This window comes from Ammospiza nelsoni, chromosome 16 (assembly GCF_027579445.1).
Source record: "Ammospiza nelsoni isolate bAmmNel1 chromosome 16, bAmmNel1.pri, whole genome shotgun sequence".
NCBI lineage: Eukaryota > Metazoa > Chordata > Aves > Passeriformes > Passerellidae > Ammospiza > Ammospiza nelsoni.
The window spans coordinates 18,478,210-18,499,998 of record NC_080648.1 but is presented as its reverse complement, the minus strand read 5'-3'; the positions used below and the strand labels follow the sequence as shown (position 1 = coordinate 18,499,998).

Genomic DNA, 21,789 nt, shown 5'->3' with positions numbered 1-21,789 from the left:
TCAAACTCTCATCTCTTGCTCAAGGAAATCCCCATGGAATAGGTAACACGAAGATAACACGCTGCACCCCGGTGTCGTAAGATAAGAACCCAAACAGAACAGCCCACAGCTGCATTTTTGATGGATGGAGGAGGATAGCTGAGGACAGGGAGCTGCCTCATGTGTCAACACACTCCACCTTCAGCAGCAAAGTGTGTCCTGGATCCCTTTCCATGCAGGCAGCATTCCCATCGCTCCCGCTCCACACCTGCAAGGGCAGTGTGAGCAATGAAGTGCCACAAGGTATGGCATTAATGCACAGCCACAGCCCTGACACCGTGCTGGGTGAGCCAGCTGCCCTCAGCTCAGCTGATGGGCACGACAGGGGAGAGCAGCAGCACACAGGCGGTTTGGAAGGAACTCTCATGACCAGATTGTGGAACAGGATAATCCAGACAGCCCTGTCCTGGTTGCTCCACAGAACCTTTGGCATGCACAGCTCTTTGCAAGCACCCGGGATGTGTGTCTGCACCTCTGCAGAGCGGCTCTGCTCCTGTGCTGCCCCTGGCACCATCAGCAGCTCACACACAGCTGGGTGACCGCTTTCCTGCGGCTCCCATGGCAGCTGAGTGGCTTTGCCATCCCTGCCACAGCAGGGGTGGGCAGTGGGAGGCAGGGGAGCAGGCTAGAGGAGCACAAGACTCCATTCAGATGAGGAGCAGCAGTGCCCATTTTGTTTCTGAGGAAATGGTGCCACCAGAATCAAGGCAGGGGTTGTTTAGGAGGGATCAAGACAGCTGGCACCTGCAGCTGGAGAGGGTTGTGCTACTATAGCTGCCTCAGGGATAAAGAGCCAAGGGTGGAGGAGCAGGCTGGGCCGCTTTCCAACAGGTGACAGAAAAAGGGAGCAGAGGCTGTCACAGAACCAGAGAATCATGGAATGGTTTAAATTGGAAGGGCCCTTAAAACTCATCCAGTCCTACCCTCTGCCCTGTTCAACCTGAATCTGGACCAGGGATGGGGCAACCACAGCTTCTCTGGGCGGGTGTAAATTGGAGCAAGAGAGGTTCAACCTTGGGGTCAGGAGGCCAGGGCAGCAGCTGGGCTGGAGCCCAGGCAGGCTGTGCCCTCTCCTCCCTCGGATGCTCTGAGCTCCTGACCTGAGCAACCTGCTCTGAGCAGGAGGCTGGACCAGAAACCTCCTGAGCTCCCGTCCTACCTGAATTACCTGATGGATCTACAGCTCCAGGCTGGGACCTGGCTGCAATCCACCACGCAATCCCTTCCCTGAAATGCAGGGCAGCACCTCCCACACGCAGCCTCCTGCTCCCCCAGCTGCTGCACGTTCCAAAAGCGAGTGCCTGACCAGGTCCAGCACTCAGAACAGCCTCATGTGTCCATGCCTCACCTGGCTCCAATGAACATTTCTCCTGACAAACAAGAACCTTTCCAAGGATCTGGGGGGGTCTGCTCAAACCTGCTCAAATAGCCCAGGCTGCTCTGGCTCTCCACATGGCTTCTCTCCATATCCCAAAACGCTGTTGGCCACAGGCACAGAGGCCACAGACTGTCCTGGCTGCTCAGCAGCGCTGTAAATGCCACAGGAGAGTCACCCCACAAAGCTGGGACGTGCCACACCGTGACCCCAGCACCCCCTGAGGGACCTGCTCAGAGCCAGCCAACGCTCCCCAAGCCGGCAGTGAGGTTTGCAAATGCATTCCAAAATAAAAACTAACAACAGTGAGCTTTCTGCAAACCTCCAGAATCCCTTCCAGAGGTGAGGAAGCCTTTGGCACAGCAGGAGCAGACACGGGGAACGGGGGCCGCACTCCTCCGCTCACACGAAAGCTCCGATCCTCCAGCAGCCCCAGGAACGGCTGCCAAGGAGCCGCGGGACTCCAAAAGCCCTGCAAATCTACAACGCACTTTCTTCCACTGCTCTTTTTGCCATGTTTTCCTTTCAGCACGGCAGAGCAGCATGTTTGTGCTGGCCAAGCCTACCCTCCTCCTCTCCACCGCACCTCCAAGCGATCCAAGCACGGGAGATACAGTATTACCTCAAATATTTAACCAAGGGATTAAAGGATTCTCTTGGCAGGAGGCAGAGGCTGCCCCACGGTTACAGCTCCCTGCCTGGCTGGCAGGCTCTGCAGGGAGTGCTCTGCCCAGGCTCCTGAGGGATCACCACGATTTTCTCAGCTTTGTGCCCCAAAATCGCTGCTCACCGGCTCCCGGCCGTCCATGGCCTCCATCCAGAGCCGCCGGTCCTCCTCCGAGAGCGCCTGCATGGTGATGACCCCGGGCCTGCGGGAGAAAGGGGACGCTGTCAATGAACTGCAGGATGGGGAGCAGGGCGGCAGAGATGAAGGTTTCATGAGAGGGAGAGGGAAGCAGGACAAGCTCCCTCCCAGGCAAGCCCCAGCACAGGAAGACAAAAGCCATGGACACCCCTGCAGGTCCTGGCCAGGGTCAGCAAGGAGCAGAGGGCATCTCCGACAATCAGCACACCGTTCCAGTGGTTTTGTGTGAGAGCTGGGTGCCAAATTCCTCCTCTGGCCCCCGGCCAGCCAGCTCACCTGCACTGGGTAGAGCACGTGCATGCAATGGCAGGAGAAGGCAAGGAAGGGAAGCAAGCAAGCAGAGCCCCACACATCCCAGCCCGTGTCTCAGCAGCACCCCAAGCACCAGGCTCATAGAGGAGACCTTCTGCTGTGCGAAGTGTTTCATCCCCGAGGCGTCTGTGCCCTCATGGCTGTGCCCTGTCCATACCCTGCTGTAGGACACAGCAGTGGCAGTGACACGATGCTGGCCCGTGTCCCCCTCCAGGAGCAGGGCAGGAGCCCCAGGATGTCCAGGGTGCTGCTCCTGCCCCCAGCACTGTCACACACACCACAGCCCTGGGCTGCCCTGCCAACCCAGCCTCCAAGAAGCAGCCCTGGGACTGCTCATTTACTGTAATGAGAGGGGAAGGGACAGGCCAGGGCGCTGCACACACGGCACAGGAGCAGGGACAGCAGTGGCACTGCCCTTGCCCGAGGGCCAACGCCACCTCCATGCTCCTCAGTGGATGCTGTGCCTGCTCCTGGACACCCCTTGCCAGCAAGGAGTCAAAGCTCCATTGCCTGCTCTGTGACCTGCAGGGCGAGGGGTGGATTTGACCAGACACAGTGTTTGCACAGCCTCAGGTGTGGGGACACAGAGGGTGGGAGCCGTGACCCCAGCCCAGGGCTGCCATCCCTCTGTGCCCTGCTTGGCTGTGAGCTCCCAGGGTTTCCATCCCCACATCCCGGCCCATCCTGCAGCCTGGATCCCAACACGCTCAGCTGGCCAAGCCTGCTCCTCCCAGCCTTGTGCCTTTGGGCTGGTCTGCATCCCCCCAGGGCTGCTCCCAGACAGACAGACCTGTCTGTGTGTCTGTCTGGTGCTGCTGCTCCCAGGCTCAGCAGAGCAGGGGCTCTGGAAGGACACAGGAGCACTGCTCCAGTGCTGCAGGGCACAGGGAAGGAGGGAAGGGAAGGGGATTAAACCTCAGGAGCTGCGAACCACCTGCAGAGTGTGCACTGAGCACGTAGGCTCTGCTCAGTACTCGACCCCCAAACCTGATAAAGGTGGGCAGAGGGGTGATTTCTAACTTGAACTCCCCAAGGGTGGTTCAGCCAGAAAACGTGAGCTGCACCAATGCTCTGCAGATGCCCTTTGGTCCTTGATAAGAGCCTGTAAGAAAATTAAACTTTAACAGGGGCTCTCAAGAGGTGGGCTTGGCCCCTCGGCTGCTGCTCTGTGGCACGCACAGGGCAGGGGCCGAGGATTAACCCTTCTCCTAACTGCACTCCCCATCCAGCCAGCCCAGCTCTCAGCAGGCACACGGCTGCTCAGCCCTGTCCCACCAGGGGAAGCTGTGCCCAGGTCCAAAAACCAGACATAATGTGCTTGATCTCTGCTAATCCCACTGGTGAGTCAGTCAATACTCACCAGCTTAGTGGTTTGGAAGTTTACTCACTTAGGAGGGAAGAGGAAACCACTTAACCATCGCCTCATCTGAGAGGGAAAATGCTCCACATCCAGCAGCAAATATGCTCAAAACACTGCACAAAGCTCCTTGTTGTGCAGGTACAGAGTGACTCAAGAGCAGCCCCTGGTACCTGGGGAGCTGCAGTGGCCACTTGAGCCAGGCCTTAGGTCTGACTTTAAGCCAAGCTGCTGCTGAAGGCACAGACACCTCAGTCAGAAAGCCCTGGAAGGGCTCTAGCTGAGCTACAGACACACAGGAAAGGAAATACTGGCATTTCTGTCTCTTTAGCCAGAGAAAGAGAGCAGAGAAATTTAAGCCCTCCGTTCATGGCATGCTGGGCACTGGAGTCCAGCAGAGCACGGTGCCTGAGTGGCAATGCTGGTATCTGGAGTGCCAGCTTCCCTCAGCACAGGGCAGAGAGGTGATAACAAATGTTTGTTCGGCCTCTGAGCAGATAACAACTCCTCGGGCTTCACTTCAAAGTCAAACTTCTTTAACAGCATGAGGGGAGGGGCTGTGAAACTGAATCAAACCCAATTTCCATTGCAAATAGCCCTGCATTTCCTCCCCCAGTGTTTATTTGCCAGGGCACCCATTGCATCACTTTCCTGAGCAGAACCATCTTCCTGGCTGTGATAAATTTAAAATGCACCCACACATTACGCCTCATCCATTATGGATGTGGCCGAGGCCCACGGGGTTCTGTGTGCTCCCAGCCAGGTCGGGTGTTTGGCACTGGAAACACTGCTCCATCCTCACCAGGAACCACTGCTGAAAACACTGCTGGAAACACTGCTCCATCCTCACCAGAACCATGAAACACTGCTGGAAACACAGCTCCATCCTCACCAGAACCAGGAAACACTGCTGGAAACACTGCTCCATCCTCACCAGAACCACGAAACACTGCTGGAAACACAGCTCCATCCTCACCAGAACCACGAAACACTGCTGGAAACACAGCTCCATCCTCACCAGAACCAGGAAATTCTGCCTGCACACAGCTCCATCCTCACTGAGCCTCCTCAGGACCAACCCCTCTCACAGCCATGGCAAAACCCTGCTCTGCCCTCCTTTCCCAAAAGAGCAGCAAAACTGATCTGTCCTTGTCCCTTCACCCAACAAACAACCCCGAATCCTGGGGGTCACTTATGCAGATAATTATTTATAAAATAACACACAGTAAATACAGATTTTGCTGTGGGCAGCTCCCACCTCCTCCCAGCACAGGATGTACCTGTGCCCAGGTGGAGCCAGCCCACCCCAGCCAGCCCCAGCTGTGCCCCCAGGGCAGCAGGACACCCTCCTGGACCTGAGCTCTTGTGGCAAACACACCAAGGAGCTGCATCCCACATCTCCACCTGCACTCCACACTTCCCACCACAGCCCTCTGCCTTTTTCTGGGACACAGGGAGGGGAAGGGACATTTTGGGATCAGAAGAAATCCATTTATAAATGGGGTGAGTGTAGGAGGGTGAGACTAGAGCAGAACATGGCAAACACTTAATAAGAAAGAATATTTTCAATATGCTACAATCTAAAAATGGAAGATTTTTCATATGAGACCACACAGGAAATTTGAATTTTCTCAATATCTCAGCTTTTGTGACAAATGGCCTGGCCTTAAGGAGCTGTGACTAAGCACACTGAGAAAATGAGAAACTGCAATAGCTTTTCCTTCTTCTAGGAAAACAAACAAATAAGGAAAGCAATAGAAACAGATAAGAACTTCCAACTGCTGTAGCAGCTTATCACAGCGAGACAATCTAAACTGCTGATGAAAACACACAAGAGTGCATTAATAACAGGGGCTGAGTGCACTGAGATGTTCCCAGAGCAGAGCAGCCCTGACAGGAGCCCATGGCCACAGGCCTGGCACCAGCAACCAGGTGTGACCCCAAAAATGCTGGGGAGCCAAAATGTGCCCCAAAATGCTGGGGAGCAAAGCTGGAATTAAGGGGGAGATTGACCCCAAAAATACAGCTGTGGTGCCAGTCACCCTGGGGGCACCCACAGGGCAATGGTGGTGCCTGCAGAGCTCACTGCTCTCCTGACACACCAAACCCTGCATCTGAAGGGCTCCTGCTCCCCTAAAAGCCAGCTGGCACTCAGAGCAGTTTGCTTCTGGCCCACAGCAATGACCTACATTATCCTAAATGACACAGCCTTTGTCATCACTCAAATGAGATCCTCCTCCTCCTCCCCAGGGTAAGACACTGCCTGACATCCCTGCTCACCTTGTTTACAAACCTGATTTAATGTGCAGAGACTACAAACGAGTTCAGTTAATGAGAAAAGAGCATTAGCAGTAAAACACACGGTCCATCATGCTGGGGGTGTATTTCAGGCAGACCCAAAACACCACTTGGGGTTAATTTTGCTGTAACAACACTTCTAACTTGCTATACTGAACATGAGAGCCATTTGTAAATGCCAAGGCCAGGCTGGAGGGGGGTTGGAGCAACCTGGCCTAGTGCAAGGTGTCCCTGCCCATGGCAGGGGGTGGGATGAGATGGGTTTTAAGGTCCAACAGAAACTATTCTGGGATGCTGAGACAAGGAAGCAATGCTGTAATAACAGACCAGGCTCCAGATTTTCAGCTTGGTTGTGCTGAATCATCTTTACAGGAGAAAAACACACTTTTTTTTCCCACCTAGGAAGGAACAGCTCTTGGCTGGTGCTATTTAGGGAGCTCCTGCTGAGCTCCAGCCCTCAGCCTGTGCTGTCTGAGCTCCCAAAGCGCAGGGCTGACAAAAGTTTCTGTGTTTCAGTGTGTGAAGCAAGGCCGAGGCTGCCACCTCCAGGCTGCCTGGGAGCTGTGGGACAGCCAAGCCTGGAGCTGGCAGGGTGGATGGAGGCGATCTCAGCACAGCCTGCACTGACAGCAGGACCCAGATCCGCCCCAGGGACAGGGAGACAGGCTGGGCACAGCACAGCAAAACTTGTTTCCTCTTCCTCTTAAGTTTATCCAATATTTTAGACATCTAATGACAAATTCCGATACCAACAGAATGCAGAGCTGCCTGTATATTGGGGAAAAAACAGCTTTTTCCTTCAGGTGTGTCCTGCTCTCTCAGGCAAATCCCTGCAGCAGGAACGTGCACGTGAAAGGAGAAATTCCCCAGGTTTCCCCTTCCTGTGCTACTCCACTGCCATGATTTACATGGAGCATGCAGGTTTCTGGAGCAGCTCCTGATCCCATGCCTGGCAGGCTCCAAACATCAAGGGAAGCTTCAGCTGCCTCTGAACACTCTAAAGAAAATTATTGAGGCTCCACTCTCCTTCTCCCGCTTTTTCGTTTGGTTTTCACATTATTAAAAAATATCCTCAGGGCACAGCAAAAAAAAATTTTCTGTGTCAGCAGAAACACTGGTGGTTTCTGGAGAAAAGCACAGCCCCAGAGAGTGGGAGGCAGCCCCAGGTTATCTCCAGCCTCAGCCAGCACAGGCAGGGCTCCATCACCCAACCCTCCCTGCCACGGGCTGGCACTGAAACGCTGCCCAAGGCTGGACAGGGGTCATTCCAGCATTACCCAACACCCAGATTTCAATGAACTTGGGTTTTTCTGAGACCTCCAGGAATTCCTGCAGATGGGAGGAGAGCTGGACAGGCACACAACTGGGAGAGCACACTGAGTGCCTTTGGAGCAGGGAACTCCTGCAGTGAGGAGACCCCAGGCAGTGACTGATTCCTCTTGGAACAGCAACAGCAGCCTGGCTTTCCTGTTTGTGAGTGCAAGCCATGCATGATGCCAGCTGATATGGTACAGCTCCCACTCCTGGTGCCAGAGATTGAACCCACACACACCTCTGGTCCAGCTGCTGTGGGATAAGTCACAGATGAAGTGTTTTCCTTCTTCAGGAAAAAGGAATGGAAGGAGGCACGAGCCAGAGTCCATTATCAGCATCCATGATGAACCAGTAACAGCCAGCCCAGCAGGAAAGCTGACACTGTTCCAATGCTGGAAGAGGCAGCACATTCCTCCAGCACAGCCACAGAGCCTTCTCCAGGCTGGCAACCCTCACCTTGTGTGGCCAGAGGCTGCAGAAGTGCTAAAACACCCTCAAAGCCAGAGAGACTTGAGTCAGAGAGGCTTGTAAACCAAAGCACTGACTCAACACACGGAGAGCACCTGGCTGGGAAAGGTGTGACTCCTTGGATTAATGCTTTCCACTCACTGAGGTGTGACTGACAGAGAGGAACTGCACAGGAACTGTCCCACAGCCAGGAGCAGGAGCACAGGAACAGGAGCACAAGGAGCACAGAGCACAGAGCACAAGAGCACAAGGAACAGGAGCACAGGAACAGGAGCACAAGGAGCACAGAGCACAAGGAGCACAGAGCACAAGGAGCACAAGGAGCAGGAGCACAGCTCTTCCCCTCCCTTCCCTCCCCAGGCCAGCACAGCCCCAGGAGGTTCCTGGCAGCACCCACCGATCCACAGCCTCCACATCAAAGCAGAACCTCTTCTCAATGGTGTCTGTTTTCCGCCGGGTGCAGGATTTCAGGGTGACAGCTTCATCTTCCCCCTGAGAAGAGACAAAATCTCAGCTGAGGCTGAGAGCAACCAGAGCCACAGGCCTGTCCCCAGCTGTCAATGAGCAGGTTCAGACCTGGAGGATCTGGCAACAGCACCCTGCTAAAAACATCCATTTACATCTCTGACAGGAGGACTTGTCTGTTTACCCTTACTTAGTCCAACACCTTTCATGAGGAGCCTTCCCTTCAGGGTGCCCACCATTCAATCTGTGCATAAAGCACCACACAACCCATTCTTCATGGGGCAGGTACTGCTGGACCATGGGCAAAATCAGCTTTATTTTCCATTGCTGAACACACCCCTGCTGGCAGTTTGCACTCCACGCTGCATTTTTGGCAGCACTGTGCACACGAGGACTCCTAACAGGAGCATACACGTCCTAAAATGTTTATTGTATAACAAAGCAATGACAAAACCATTCTCCCAGCCCGCGAATGCCTCTCTGCATCCCAGCTGAACTGGATTTCCAGAGGGCTGAGCTCAGGATCTGTGAGCACTGCTGTCCTCTGCTGGAGGGAATCCTGCCTCAGCCCCTGCCAGCACACACACTGCTCCTGCAACTGTGAAATTCCACTCATGACTTAAGAGAAAATGAATTCTGAAGGAGTTCCTGGAGACAGACACTTTTCTGGGCTCCCTGTGCTGTTCCTGATGACACCCTGGCTGACCACCCTGTTCCCTGACATCACCATTTTTCCAGGAAACACATTTAGAATCACTTAGATTGGAAAAGACCTCAAAGATCAGAGTGTGAAAGCTGCCCAGAACAGCCAAGCCCACCACTGATCCATGTCCTCACGTGCCACAACCACACATCCATTAAATGCCCCCAGGGAGGGTGACTCCCTGGTTCCTATCCATTAACTCTTCCCCAGAGCCACCACCATTCATCTCCTGGCACCCAAACCCTCCCTGGCACTCAGTCCTGCCCATCCCACAGAATCCCCAGCCACACCCCAGAATTCCCAGCCCCAAGCCCCAGCGCTGCTCCATGCCCAGATGCACATGGTGGTCACCACTGACAGACCCTGGAGCCCAGCACGGGCACCATTTCATGGCAGGGTGGTGCCAGCCACAGGTGAAGCACAGCCCTGCACAGGGGCTCAGCCTGGCCCTGCACAGCCCTGGGTGCTGGGAGAGCCCTGTGATGGGAAGGGACCAGACAAAACACAGTACACAGCCACTGCTGATTACAGGGCTGGGATATGTTAATGCTGAGCTATAATGAAGATGCTCCAAGGCAAGAGGAAATTAATTTTAGAAGCTTCCCTGCCCACAGCTGGCTCCCTGTGCCAGCAGGAAGCCGTGTGGGAGCCTGTCCAGCTGCCCCAGGCTCTCCCCAGCAAGGGGATTGTGCTTGCAAACTGTCCCAGCTGGGAACTCTGTGCAGGGGCCTATTGTTCCTGCTGCACAGAGCAGCAAAGCCAGCCCTGGATACACCCTGGGAGCACTGGGACACGGCCCTGGAGCACTGGGACACTGCCCTGGATATACCCTGGGAGCACTGGGACACAGCCCTGGAGCACTGGGACACGGCCCTGGATATACCCTGGGAGCACTGGGACATAGCCCTGGAGCACTGGGACACGGCCCTGGAGCACTGGGACACGGCCCTGGAGCACTGGGACACGGCCCTGGAGCACTGGGACACGGCCCTGGAGCACTGGGACACGGCCCTGGATATACCCTGGGAGCACTGGGACATAGCCCTGGAGCACTGGGACATAGCCCTGGAGCACTGGGACACGGCCCTGGAGCACTGGGACACGGCCCTGCTCCCAGCCAGCACCCACTCACCCCTTTCCCTCCTGCTTCCAGCCCTCACTCACCCCTTTCCCTCCTGATTTCTGGTCAAAGGGCACCATGGTGATGCGCTTGGATTCCCTCTGGTAGGTGCAGTAATGCTTCACCCAGGAAGTCCCAAAGTGACCTGCAGAGCAAGCACAGGGTTCATGCCCAGAGCAGTTCCAGTGCCCCCCATCAGACCCTGCTGTGTCTGACCATCATTTCACGTGCCAGGCTCCTGTACCTAACAGAATGCTGGCAGGATTCTCCCTGGCTGCCCCATCCCCACTCCCAGGGCTCTGTCCCTGCTGGATCGGCCTTTGTGCCCCCGTCCCCCTGCCCAGGCTGCACCCCCAGGCCCCCAGCCCTGCACCTACGCTTCTCCTGCACGTAGAGATAGCCCTCCATGGTGTAGGGGCTGATGTTTTTGTGCTCGTGGGGATTCTCCTTCATCTTCTTCATCAAAGCTTCAACCTCTGACCTTGTTCCTTCAAAGCGGTTTCTTGTCTGCAAATTAAAACAGGAATGTGTTCTCCAGTGCAGGGACCTGAGCCTGGCTCTGCAGGACATAGCTAGGGCACTACAGCCCTGTGGGGAGCCCAGGGGCAGCCACAGGGCAGGTTTGCTTCCTGGGCCTGGATTTAAGCTAAAGCAAAAATATTAAAACAATTGGCAAGGCCTGCCAGAACTATAAGGGGGCTTACACAAAGAGGGAGAGTGATTTTTGACATGGGTCAATATAGGACAAGGGAAATGGATTTAAACTCAAAGAGGAGAGATTTGATTGGATATTAGGAAAAAATTCTTCCCTGTGAGGATGTGAGGCCCTGGCAAAGGGTGCCCAGAGCAGCTGTGGCTGCCCCTGGATCCCTGGCAGTGCCCAAGGCCAGGCTGGACAGGGCTGGGAGCACCTGGGACAGGGGGAGGTGTCCCTGCCACGGCACTGAATGAGCTTTAAGGTCCCTTCCAACCCAAACCAGTCTGGGATTCTGTGATTAAATACACCAGAAGGTGACGTGGCTTTGGAGACTCTGACAGCAATGGGCACAGGGCACAGGGACACCCTGGGCACACTCACATTCTGGATGCTGATTGTCAGCTCTGTCTTGAAATCACTGAAGTCCTTTGCAAGCTCATAGCCGTGGTGGTAGAACGTGAAGAGCCCCTGCAGAAAGGCCAGCAGCTGCATTGGGGAAAAGCAGATGGAGATGGTCAGTGCAGACCCAGAGCTGCACCCAGGGCCACCAGTGCTGAGGGGAGGGGGCCCCGCAGCCCCCCGGGATGGAGGGGCTCCCTGGTGGGCTCTCTGTGAGAGGGGCTGTGGGGTGAGGGCTCCCCATGACCCCGTTTCACCACAGCCCCCCAGCTTTGTGCAGGCTGAGCTGGACTCAGAGCTCACTTACAGGTTCCACAAACTCAAACATCTTCCTCTCCTGGACCTCCTGCACCTTGAAGACATATTCCAAGGACACCTCGTAGAAGTGCTGCCGAACCAGGTCCACCTGGCTGTCTGCCTGCAGGGGGTGCAGAGGAAACAGAGCTCAGGAACCACCAGGGCACAGCAGGCTCTGATGGGAGCACCCCCAGGCACAGCAAACCCAGCTCCAGCCCCAGGCCCAGCGGCACAGATGGCACAGGAACACACGTAAACCTGACCCACACGAGCAAGCTCTTCCTTCAGCTGAGGAAAACGGGTGTGTGACTCATGTTCTCACCTCCCCAACAGCTGGGTACAAAACATGCAGTAGAGGTGAGAGAAATGGAAATCACTGTGAGCTTGGGAAAAAAAGGCAACTGTCCCTTTTCTGGAAATCTGTGAACTTGACAAGAAAAGACAACTCTCCCTTTTCTGGAGAGCACTCCCCTCGCCAGGGATGCCACATCCACAGTTCACAGCTCCACACCAAATCCTCTTTCTAAGGTAAGCCCTCCCTCGGGGGTCTGAGCCACACAAACCACGGACACTTCCCCGGCACGGGGGAACAGGAGCCGGCCCCTGAGCTGGAGCTGCTTCCAGCGGGCTCCTCCTGCCTGCCCGGCAGCGGCCCCAGCCAGGCCCGGGTGGGAGATGCCACCAGATGGCACCAGATGGCACCAGATGGCACCAGCAGGCAGCGCTGCTCCAGCGCACCGGCACGGGCCGGCATCCCGCACTGACCCCGCACACAGCCCAGCTGAATCCCGAACACATCCTGTGCTGAATCCCGAACAGAATCCCAAAGAGTTCCCAAACTCAATCCTGCGCCGATCCCCTACACATCCCGAGCTGAATCCCGCACTGATCCTGCACACATCCTGTGCTGAATCCCAAACTGAATCCCAAACTGAATCCCGGACTTACCCCGCACACATCCCCAGCTGAATTCCAAACTGAATCTCAAACACATCCCAAACAGAATCCTGAACAGAATCCCAAACTGATCCCGCACACATCCCATGCTGAATCCCAAACTGAATCCCGCACACATCCCATGCTGAATCCCAAACTGAATCCCGCACACATCTCATGCTGAATCCCAAACACATCTTGACCCGAATACCAAACCGAATCCCAAACTGAATCCCGCACACATCCCATGCTGAATCCCAAACACATCTTGACCCGAATACCAAACCGAATCCCAAACTGAATCCCGCACACATCCCATGCTGAATCCCAAACTGAATCCCACCCACATCTCACTCTGCATCCCACCTGCACCCATCTGGCACCTCCAGGCAGCCCCCAGGGCCTTGCTCTGTCCAGGGCACAGATCACACCTCTGACAGCCTTGAGTGGATCCTTCCCTGCCCAGCCAGAACTCCTTCCACTGCCTGCCCCATATCAGCATCTCAAACACAAACTAAACCAGGGCTCATTTAAAGGCCACCATTCCCTGGGACACATTGCTGTTATTTACACACATTGCTGTTATTTACACACATGGGTGTTATTTACACACCCCAAGGACAAAGCTGGCTTGCAGGCACACCTGCCCAGATGCTGAGCCCTCCTCAGCCCTCATTTGCTGGAGGATGACCACCTGTGTCCCAGGTATTTCTGCTCTGCTGGGCATGGTCCCACCACCCAGGTACAGGAGCCCACCAGTGCCCCCAGTGAGGGACAGGCAGCACACCAGCACCATGCCCAAGGGCAAGGACACACACCCTGCAGGACCAACCCACCCTGGGCCAGCACAAGGAACTCCAGACTTGAAAGGAGTGATTGAAAACTCAGCATACTCATCCAGTGGGAGCACTTGTCACCACAGCTAACCACATCCTGAATCACTGAGGGCTCCTAAAGGGTTTAAGGCACTAAGCCTGCTCCCTCCTCCCCTGGAGCACAGAGCAGAGCAGCCACTTGCAGAGAAGGAGACCAGACATCCATGATTTGTGCTGGCACATGGGAAGCCTGCAGCAGAACCAGTTCCTTTCTGTTACACTCTTTAATTATAAACCCTCTCTCCTTTTTGATTGCTATCCATTTTGGGATCTCTCTGTTTTACTCACCAAGAAAGCTCCATATCCTTTCATTACAGGAAAAGGGGAAAACCCAGCACCCGCAGCCAGAATGAAGGAAAAAATGAGTTTACAGCCAGGAGAACCATTGTTATAAACAGTGTGAGGCATTCAAAAAGCTCTCCACAGTGACAGCCAGACATGGAAACTCAGAGGTCGCTCTCACCTCCTGAAGCTGGGATTCTTTCTTCTTGGAAGACAAGTTCAAGTGCTTTTCTAGGACACCACAGTATTTCTCAGTCTCCTTGTCGTATTTCTTTTTGGCATCCTACAGAACAGGACAAGAAGCGTGACACTGAACACAAGGGTCCCAGAGCAGCTGTGACAGCATCCCTGTGGACTGGGCAGCGTGGCAGTGCCAGGTGGGAGCTACCATGAGACAGGACCTGGGGGCGGCAGCTGGAAGCAGGTGAGGCTGCTGTTATCTGCCAGCATCAGCAGCTACAGGAAAGCAGCTTGTGCTGCCAAACCCCAAGGCTTGAGGGAACCCCTCCTCTGCTCCTGGGGCCCAGGGCTTGGTAAAACATCCAGATCCAGCTCCAAAAGCAACAGAGCGAGGAAAGTGCTTTCTAAGCAGAACCTGGTCACAATTCCACATCCCAGCTCTACCACCACTTACAAGAGCTTCTCCTCTGTGTGACGTGGGACAATGACACAGCACCTCAGCTCTTTGTGGCAGTAGCATTAAGGACACCAACTTCACTTTCCTTTGCATCCTGACCCAGCCTGGCCAGCCCAACACCAGGCCTCAATCCATGCCAGCAGCTACAGGTAAAGCAGGTGTGTTCTGCAGGACTCCTCTCTGTGTTTATAAGCAGGTGTGTGCTGCAGGACCCCTCTCTGTGTTTGCAGGTAAGCAGGTGTGCTCTGCAGGACCCTCTCTGGGTTTCTGTGTTTGTTTCCAGCTGCACTGGGCACTGCTGCCATGCAAACGCAGCCCGGGGAGCTGGCATGAGCTGCTTGCAGGCAGCAGCAGGTTGTTATAACAACAGGGGAGCCACAGACAGTGGTTTTCATTTCAGAACAAAGGCAGGAAAGGAAGGGGGGGGCAGGCTGTCTCATGGCTGCCCTCAGCCACAGCGGCGCTTCCCCGTCCTGCCAGCAGCGTCCGAGTTCCCCTGCAGCCCCCAGCCATCCTTGGGCTGGGGAGGGCAGCCTGGGGGACTCAGGAGAGTGTGAGCCCCTCCAAACAATCCTAATTCTTCCTCGGAGTAAGGAAACAAGTTCACTTTGGTTGGCATGCTGTTTTTGCCCTGGGCAGTTGTTTGGCTGTGGGTGAACTCGGAACACTGAGGCATTTCCCAGGAGCTGGATCGCCCCGTGCCCATCCCAGAGCAGCCACCGCCCCCTGCCATGCCCGAGCCCACCCTGCAGAGTGCCAGCTCCTGCCCAGCTCGGGGGCAGTGCCTGGGTTACCTTGGCAGCCCCGATCTGCTCCTTGCGGAACCTCTCCAGCGGCGTGATCAGCACCTCGCTGGCGTTCTCGATCTGGGGGCAAAGACAGGCACAGCTCAGCTCTGCTGCTCCATGGGAACCCTCCCACAGCCCAGACACCCCCAGGCTTCACCCCTCTGTCTCTGCACACCTGTGACCCCCCCAGCAGCAGCTCGGCTGCTCTCCAACAGCAAGACTCCATTCCTGATGCTTTCCAAGTGTTTCCCCACCAAGCCACCCTCTCCTTCCTCTCTCTGCCCTCCCCTGCGGCTCCACACCAGCGAGGGAAGGAGCACTGGGCCAGGCAGTCACTGTCACCACAGTGCCCCAGGTGCCACCACCCCTGCTCCCAGGCCAGCTGGGCCGTACCATGCGCATCCGCTCATCCTCCAGGTTCCGCAGCACCGTGGCAAACTCCTGCAGGGACTTGGCTGGAAGGGACACAGGCAGCATTTCACACTCGGTTGTCAAAGAAAGGAACTGCACAGAGGGGTTTTGTCTGTGTTTTGGGTGGGGAGGTTGGGGTTTTTATTATCCTTGCTCTTTCCCTATAAAGGCTCCTGCTGCCTACAGCTGGCAGCAGAGCATCCCCAGGACCAGGCTTCCTCCTCCAGACAGACACAACTCACTCAAACCTGCTCTGCCCAAGTCACCAACCAGCCCCACCGCAAGCACTGGCCTCCAGCCATGCCCAGCACACCAGGGGCAGCTCCCCAGCACCAGGGAGACCTGCATGAGGAGCTATTTCTGCTGAGAGACTGGGCACCAATAAACAAGCAAAGTTAAATCAGGGCTAAAGCTTCTTTGCTCTCCTGGCTCCAGACGATGTGCACAATAAGCTCTGAAAGTTCAGCTGGGGCAGGAGGAGAGAGGGAAGAGGCTGAAGCCACTGCCCTGTGCTAGGAGAAGCTCAGGCAGAGCCAGGCTTAGCTCAGAGAGCCTTGCCAGGCTCAGCACTGCTGATTCCCCCCGGTGTGACTCTGCTGCTCCTCTGCTTCAGAGCACAGCCCTTCACAGTGTGTCCAGCCACAACCACCTCCAGATGCTCCTCTCCAGTGCAAAGCATCCAGCTAACCAAGGTGGTTTCAGACACAGGCAATCTTCTCCCTTTCCCAGCTGGCAGGGACAGATTTAGGCCAAGAGGCAACAGGTGATTCCCTGGGGGAGGCTGTGCTCCTGGAACCAGGAGGAATAAGGCGTTTCCAGAGGGCACCCAGACAATTCCCTGGGTGTCCTGGTGTGATTCCCTCGGTGGCCTGCTCGGGGCTGGCTCCAGGAGCAGCAGGGCTCACCTATGCAGAGCAGCAGGACTCACCTATGCAGATCTCATCGTCAGTCTCAGCGTCACCAATGCAGCGGAACTTGAACTCGTTGAGGGAATCGGCGAACTTGCGCTTGGCGGCCGACAGGTCTGTGGGAGCAGGGACACAGGGACATCACCAACGGCAAAGGGCCCCAACAGCAGGATGCAGGCATGATCCCAGCCAGGAAACACCCACAGAAGGACCCCTGCCCCAGGGAAGCCCCAGAGCGCTGCCCTCCTGCACCCACCCCAGGGATGCTCTGTGGGGTCCCTTCAGCACCCCAAAATAGCCTTCAGGAGATGGCATTTCAGAATAGCCAAAGAGCCACCCCAGAGCTCAGAGCCAGAGCCATGGGGCACAGTGACACACAGTGACACTGCCCCCAGGAGATGGCCCCTCTGCCATGCCCCTGGCATCAGGGAAGGCAGCAGCACAGAGCTTTGGTGCTTCCCCAGCTGCAGATTCCCTCTGAGATCTGCATCCTATTAAGTTCTTACTCACAGTGACCTGAGTGCATCCAGGATTGGCTTTTCAGGCCAGCCCTGTTAACCTGGCACACACAGACAGAACTGGGGCCACCGAAGGCCCCGTGTGGCTGCAGCCCTGCCCGTGTGAGGAACTCACAGTGCTCACTCCCCAGTGCATTTCTTCACCCAAAACCCAAAATTCCAGGGTTTTTCCCTTTCCCAGCACTGGTGGAAAATGTGTGTGCACACAAAGGCCATTTCCTCCTGTCAGGCACCACAGCCAAGAGATAACCACAGCAGAGTCCCAGTGTTTTGCTTTCCCCGTGGGATAAGCAAGCTGGCAACTTTCTCCGAGCATCAAAGCTGTTTTCCCAGTATTGCTGCTGACAGCCTGGGGTTAATCCTGCCCGGTTCAGTCCCAGCTGCCCCCACACAAGTGCTTCCTAAGGCAGCAGGAAATCACCCAGCCAAGGCAGGCAGGGACAGGGAAATCCTGGGAGCCTTCCCAGTGGAAAAGTACAGAGGGGGCTTCTTGGAGGAGAGGGCTCACACATAGCAGGATTTGCACTTTGCTCCCTGGAGGATGGAACGAGCATGGATTTACAGCTTTTACACCCTTCCTGTGCCTGGAGCTGCCAGCAGCCTCCACTGGCACCCACAGAAATGGGACACACGTTTTTTGGGGAAGCTTCCCCAGTGCTCCTGGGCAGGACTGAGAAGAGGGATTCAGGGAGGGTTTGCTCCAGCTCAGCACAGGGCTGAGCAAAGGGCACTGGGACAGCCCTGGGCAGGACCCCAGAGCTGGAGAGGCTCCTGCAGCACAGGGATGGATGGATGGATGGATGGATGGATGGATGGATGGATGGATGGATGGACGGACACCTGGGGGGCTGAGCTCCCCCAGCCAGGGACAGGCCTGTCCTGACCTCTCCAATGTCACCTTCTCCACAGTCTCCTCTCCAGGGTCACCCTCTGCTCCACCTGAGAGTGAGGAGCAGCTCAGGGCTCTGGGACCAGGCAGGAGCCAGAGCAAAGCCAGGAAGCCCCTGGAGCCAGCAGCACTGACAGCAATGGTGCTTATAAATAGGCAAGGGAGAGGCAGGGGGAGAGGGAGATAACTCCTGCAGTGACAGTGATAAAGGATAAAATTAGCAGCAGGATCAGCCAGAAAAGGAGAGAGGGGCACCCATGCCCACCCTGGGGCCCCATTGTCCTCCCCAGGCCACTGTCAGGCCACCCATGCCCAGCACCCCCTCTTCAGGAACCCCTCAGCTGCATTTTGGGACAGCAGCCCTGCAGGGGAAGCAGGAAGGCACAGGGAGAGCAGGGCACCCCCCCGACAATCCTCTGGGTTGTTCTTCCCCAGGGCTGTGAACAAGCAACCCCAAAATCCTGCAAAGGCTCAACAGAATCTGCTGCTTCCTCTGAGGCACGAGCAGAACACCCAGACCCTGCACATGAGTCACACCAGGAGCTGGCAAGTGTTCCTCCCAAGATCTCTGCTGGCTTGATCAGCCAACCACCACAAAAAGCCTGAAAAACCCACCTGCCTCCACAACACAACCAGCTCAGGCTGCAGGTCTCATCATCATCATCATCATCATCATCACCATCACCATCACCACCTCCATGGCTCCCCTTTCCCACCTGGGCTGGTGAGGATGGGACAATCCCCTCAGGAAAGTGCCCTTGATAGAAAACTGGCACACACACAGGCCCACCTGCCCAGCTCCAGCAACCAGGGATCTGAAATAAATGCCCTTTTAAAAGTGATGCATCCCCCCCCCCCTTCCACTGCATCCTGCACACCCACCCAGGGACAGCAGGGGCAGCTCCCAGCAGGTCAGAGGGCAGCAGCCTGTCCTGGAAGCAGGCTCAGACACCCAGATAACCCCTGTGGCCGTCCCTGCTCCCTCACACCCAGCCCAGGCTCACCCCGCTGTCCCCCTCCCTCTGCAGCCAGGGAATTGCTGGCTGAATTCCATCCCAGGCACACACTGCAGCTCCAGGGCTCCCCAAACCTGCCTGAAGGGAATTCTCCAGCCCCAGGAGTCCTGCAAGGATCAGCAGCAAGGGAGCAGCTTGTGCTCCCCATGTCCCTCCTCCCCCTCAGCTCAGACTTTCTGGGAAGTGGCTGCTGTTACCACAAAAGTTAAACTGAAGTGGTTGCTTCTGACATGAAAAGCCTCTTCTGAAGGAATTTGGAACTACTGAAGAAGGCCATTTGTGGAAGGATTGTGTCCTGGTTTCCCACCCCTCCTCCACGAGTGCAACACCCTGGGGTGACCCCACTGAGCCAGGTCTGCAGCCAGCACCCCAAAACAACAGGCAGGAACCACAGCCCATCAAACTGAGATGTCAGGAATACAAACATCCCCCCTGCCTGGCCCTGCAGCCTGGTGCCATGTTGGGAAGCTCAGGGCAGCCAGGGCACAGGGACCCTGCTGGCTCAGAGGGGATGGGGGCTCTGCCCAGAGCTGGCTCTGCAGCCACTCTGTGCACAAGCTGCAAACAGCACAAAGCTCTGCCTCAGGACAGGGCCAGCAGCAGCAGCAGCAGCAGCAGCAGGAGGGGTGGCTCAGGTTAGAGCCAAGCCTGCTGCTGAGTGTGGCCGTGAAGGGTTAATGTGCCACACAGGGGGAGCAGAGGATGCTGCTGGGGCTCTGGGCTCACACGGAGCAGGATTTCTACACTTCCTGCAAAGAAAACTGCTTAATAGCCTGTATTTACTGCTCAAGTGGACAACAGGAACTGAGACTCCTGCCCCTTCCTTCCCCCACAGCAAAGAGCAGCAGAACAGCAGCTCGGGCTGTCTGTCTGTCCCTGCCAGCCCCAGGGAGGGACAGGAGGACAATGCCAGCCCCAGCAGCAGCCCCTGTGCCCCAAAAGCAGGGCACACCTGGGGGATCAGCACTCCCAGCCCTCATTTGGCTGCAGGGAGCAGACACAGCTCCTCCCAGCTCCCAGGGCCCAGCCAGGATGGGTAATCCAGGGAGCAGCCGCTGCGATCAGCGCCGGATTACAGCCTGCCTCTGAGGCTGCTCACCAAGCAGCAGCATGGTGCCTGTGCCCAGAGCCAGCCAGGGCTCAGCACAGCAGCCCTCTGGGCTCACACTGCACTGCTGCAGCCCGGGCATGCCCAGGGAGGGGCTCTGGGCAGGGTCAGAGCTGGGGAAGGCCAGCTGGGCCTGGCCAGGGATGCTCGGAGCACTCTGCACGGGACGCCCACCCAGCCTGGGCCTGTGGTTCCTGCAGGAATCCAGCAACGAGAACCTGGTGCAACGAGAACCTGGTGCCACGAGAACCTGGTGCCACGAGAACCTGGTGCCTGAGAGCAGCGTTTGCAGCTGCCTGTTTGCAGCTTCCCCCAGCCAGCCCCAGCAGCACTGGGGTCAGCACCAGCGTCAGGGCAGCATCACAAACGCTTCACTTGCTGCAGAAGGTTTAAATTCCCTCTCTGAGCTTCATAGCAAGGTCAGCAAAGCCCTGCTCCCGTGAGACACCCACCTGGCCCAGCCCCAGAGTCACCTCCGTGCAGAATTAGCATAGATCTGTTCATTTAACAGCTTCTCCACCAGGTGGTTGGAGTTAATCAGTGATTGAGGATGGGCTGGCAGCTGCTGGCAGGTTCCCCCTCTGAATCATCATGAGCAAACACATAAAACCAGATGGGCAGAGCCCACCCCACCTCCAGCACAGCTTCTGCCATCGTGTTCTGCACAACAGCCACGGAGAGGCTGCCACAGCTTGGCACAGATGGAGGTTAGGGGGTGCCAAGGACAGCAGGGTGACCCCAAGGAGCAGGGCCATGGGCACAGTCCCTGCAGCCACCCCAGGCACGACCCCAAGGCCCCCAGAGCCCATTTTGGTGCCTTTTCCACACACAGCCTCCAGCTGGGCCTTGCCTCAGCAGCACACCCAGGGAGGCCAAAGCCCAGCACTTCATTTTCACCGAGTTCACCAGCACACATTCCTACACAGCACGCTTCGAGCAGAAAACCCAAAATCGCTCAGATGTGCTAAAACCTGAAGCTCTGCCCAGGATGCCCCAGGAGGGCAGGTCCAGGAGGTGCCCCAGACCTGCCCTGCAGCCAGGGCACTGCTGGGCACTGCTGCCATTCCCCTGGGCACTGCTGCCAGCTCAAGGCACTGCTGCCATTCCCCTGGGCACTGCTGCCAGCCCAGGGCGCTGCTGCCAGCCCAGGGCACTGCTGCCACTCCCCTGGGCACTGCTGCCAGCCCAGGGCGCTGCTGCCATTCCCCTGGGCACTGCTGCCATTCCCCTGGGCACTGCTGCCATTCCCCAGGGCGCTGCTGCCACTCCCCTGGGCACTGCTGCCATTCCCCTGGGCACTGCTGCCAGCCCAGGGCGCTGCTGCCACTCTCCTGGGTGCTGCTGCCAGCCCAGCATCCCCGTCTGCCCGGACCCCAGGCTCAGCTGGCCCCATATGGCAGCGCTGGGCACGGGGACACAGAGCCCTGTGTGTGCTGAATGGCACCATTGACAGGCCCCAGCAGCACACCAGAGCTCAGCAACACGCTCAGGACACTGAGAGTTTCACAGGGTTTTAACAGATAAAGGTTCTGCACATCCTGAAAAACAAAGCTGTCCCTTGGAAGGGCTGCCTGGCTGCACAGCTAAAATTATCCCTGCTGCCCACCAGCCCAGCACCCCGGGCACCCCCAAATCAATATTGCTCACACTTGTACGGCAGCTTTGCCAGGCCAGGACGCTTCTGCAAAGCTTCCCAAGCTTCCTGATGGAAG

General features: G+C 56.6%; 1 protein-coding gene across 3 annotated transcripts in view; it reads right to left on the bottom strand.

Moving 5' to 3' along the window:
* Positions 1–21,789, bottom strand: part of ARHGAP26 (Rho GTPase activating protein 26) — a 100,715-nt gene that overhangs the window by 67,095 nt on the left and 11,831 nt on the right. For all 3 annotated transcript variants that reach the window (XR_009419567.1, XM_059483644.1, XM_059483645.1), the window contains exons 2-11: positions 16,567–16,662; positions 15,621–15,682; positions 15,234–15,305; positions 13,984–14,085; positions 11,720–11,830; positions 11,395–11,499; positions 10,694–10,823; positions 10,361–10,461; positions 8,426–8,520; positions 2,205–2,283 (exon numbers count right to left, since the gene is read on the bottom strand). Coding sequence is in view for 2 of the 3 variants with exons in the window: in XM_059483644.1 (XP_059339627.1) it covers positions 2,205–2,283; positions 8,426–8,520; positions 10,361–10,461; positions 10,694–10,823; positions 11,395–11,499; positions 11,720–11,830; positions 13,984–14,085; positions 15,234–15,305; positions 15,621–15,682; positions 16,567–16,662 (953 nt within the window). In the remaining variant the exon portion in view is untranslated. The remainder of the gene's footprint in view (positions 1–2,204; positions 2,284–8,425; positions 8,521–10,360; positions 10,462–10,693; positions 10,824–11,394; positions 11,500–11,719; positions 11,831–13,983; positions 14,086–15,233; positions 15,306–15,620; positions 15,683–16,566; positions 16,663–21,789) is intronic.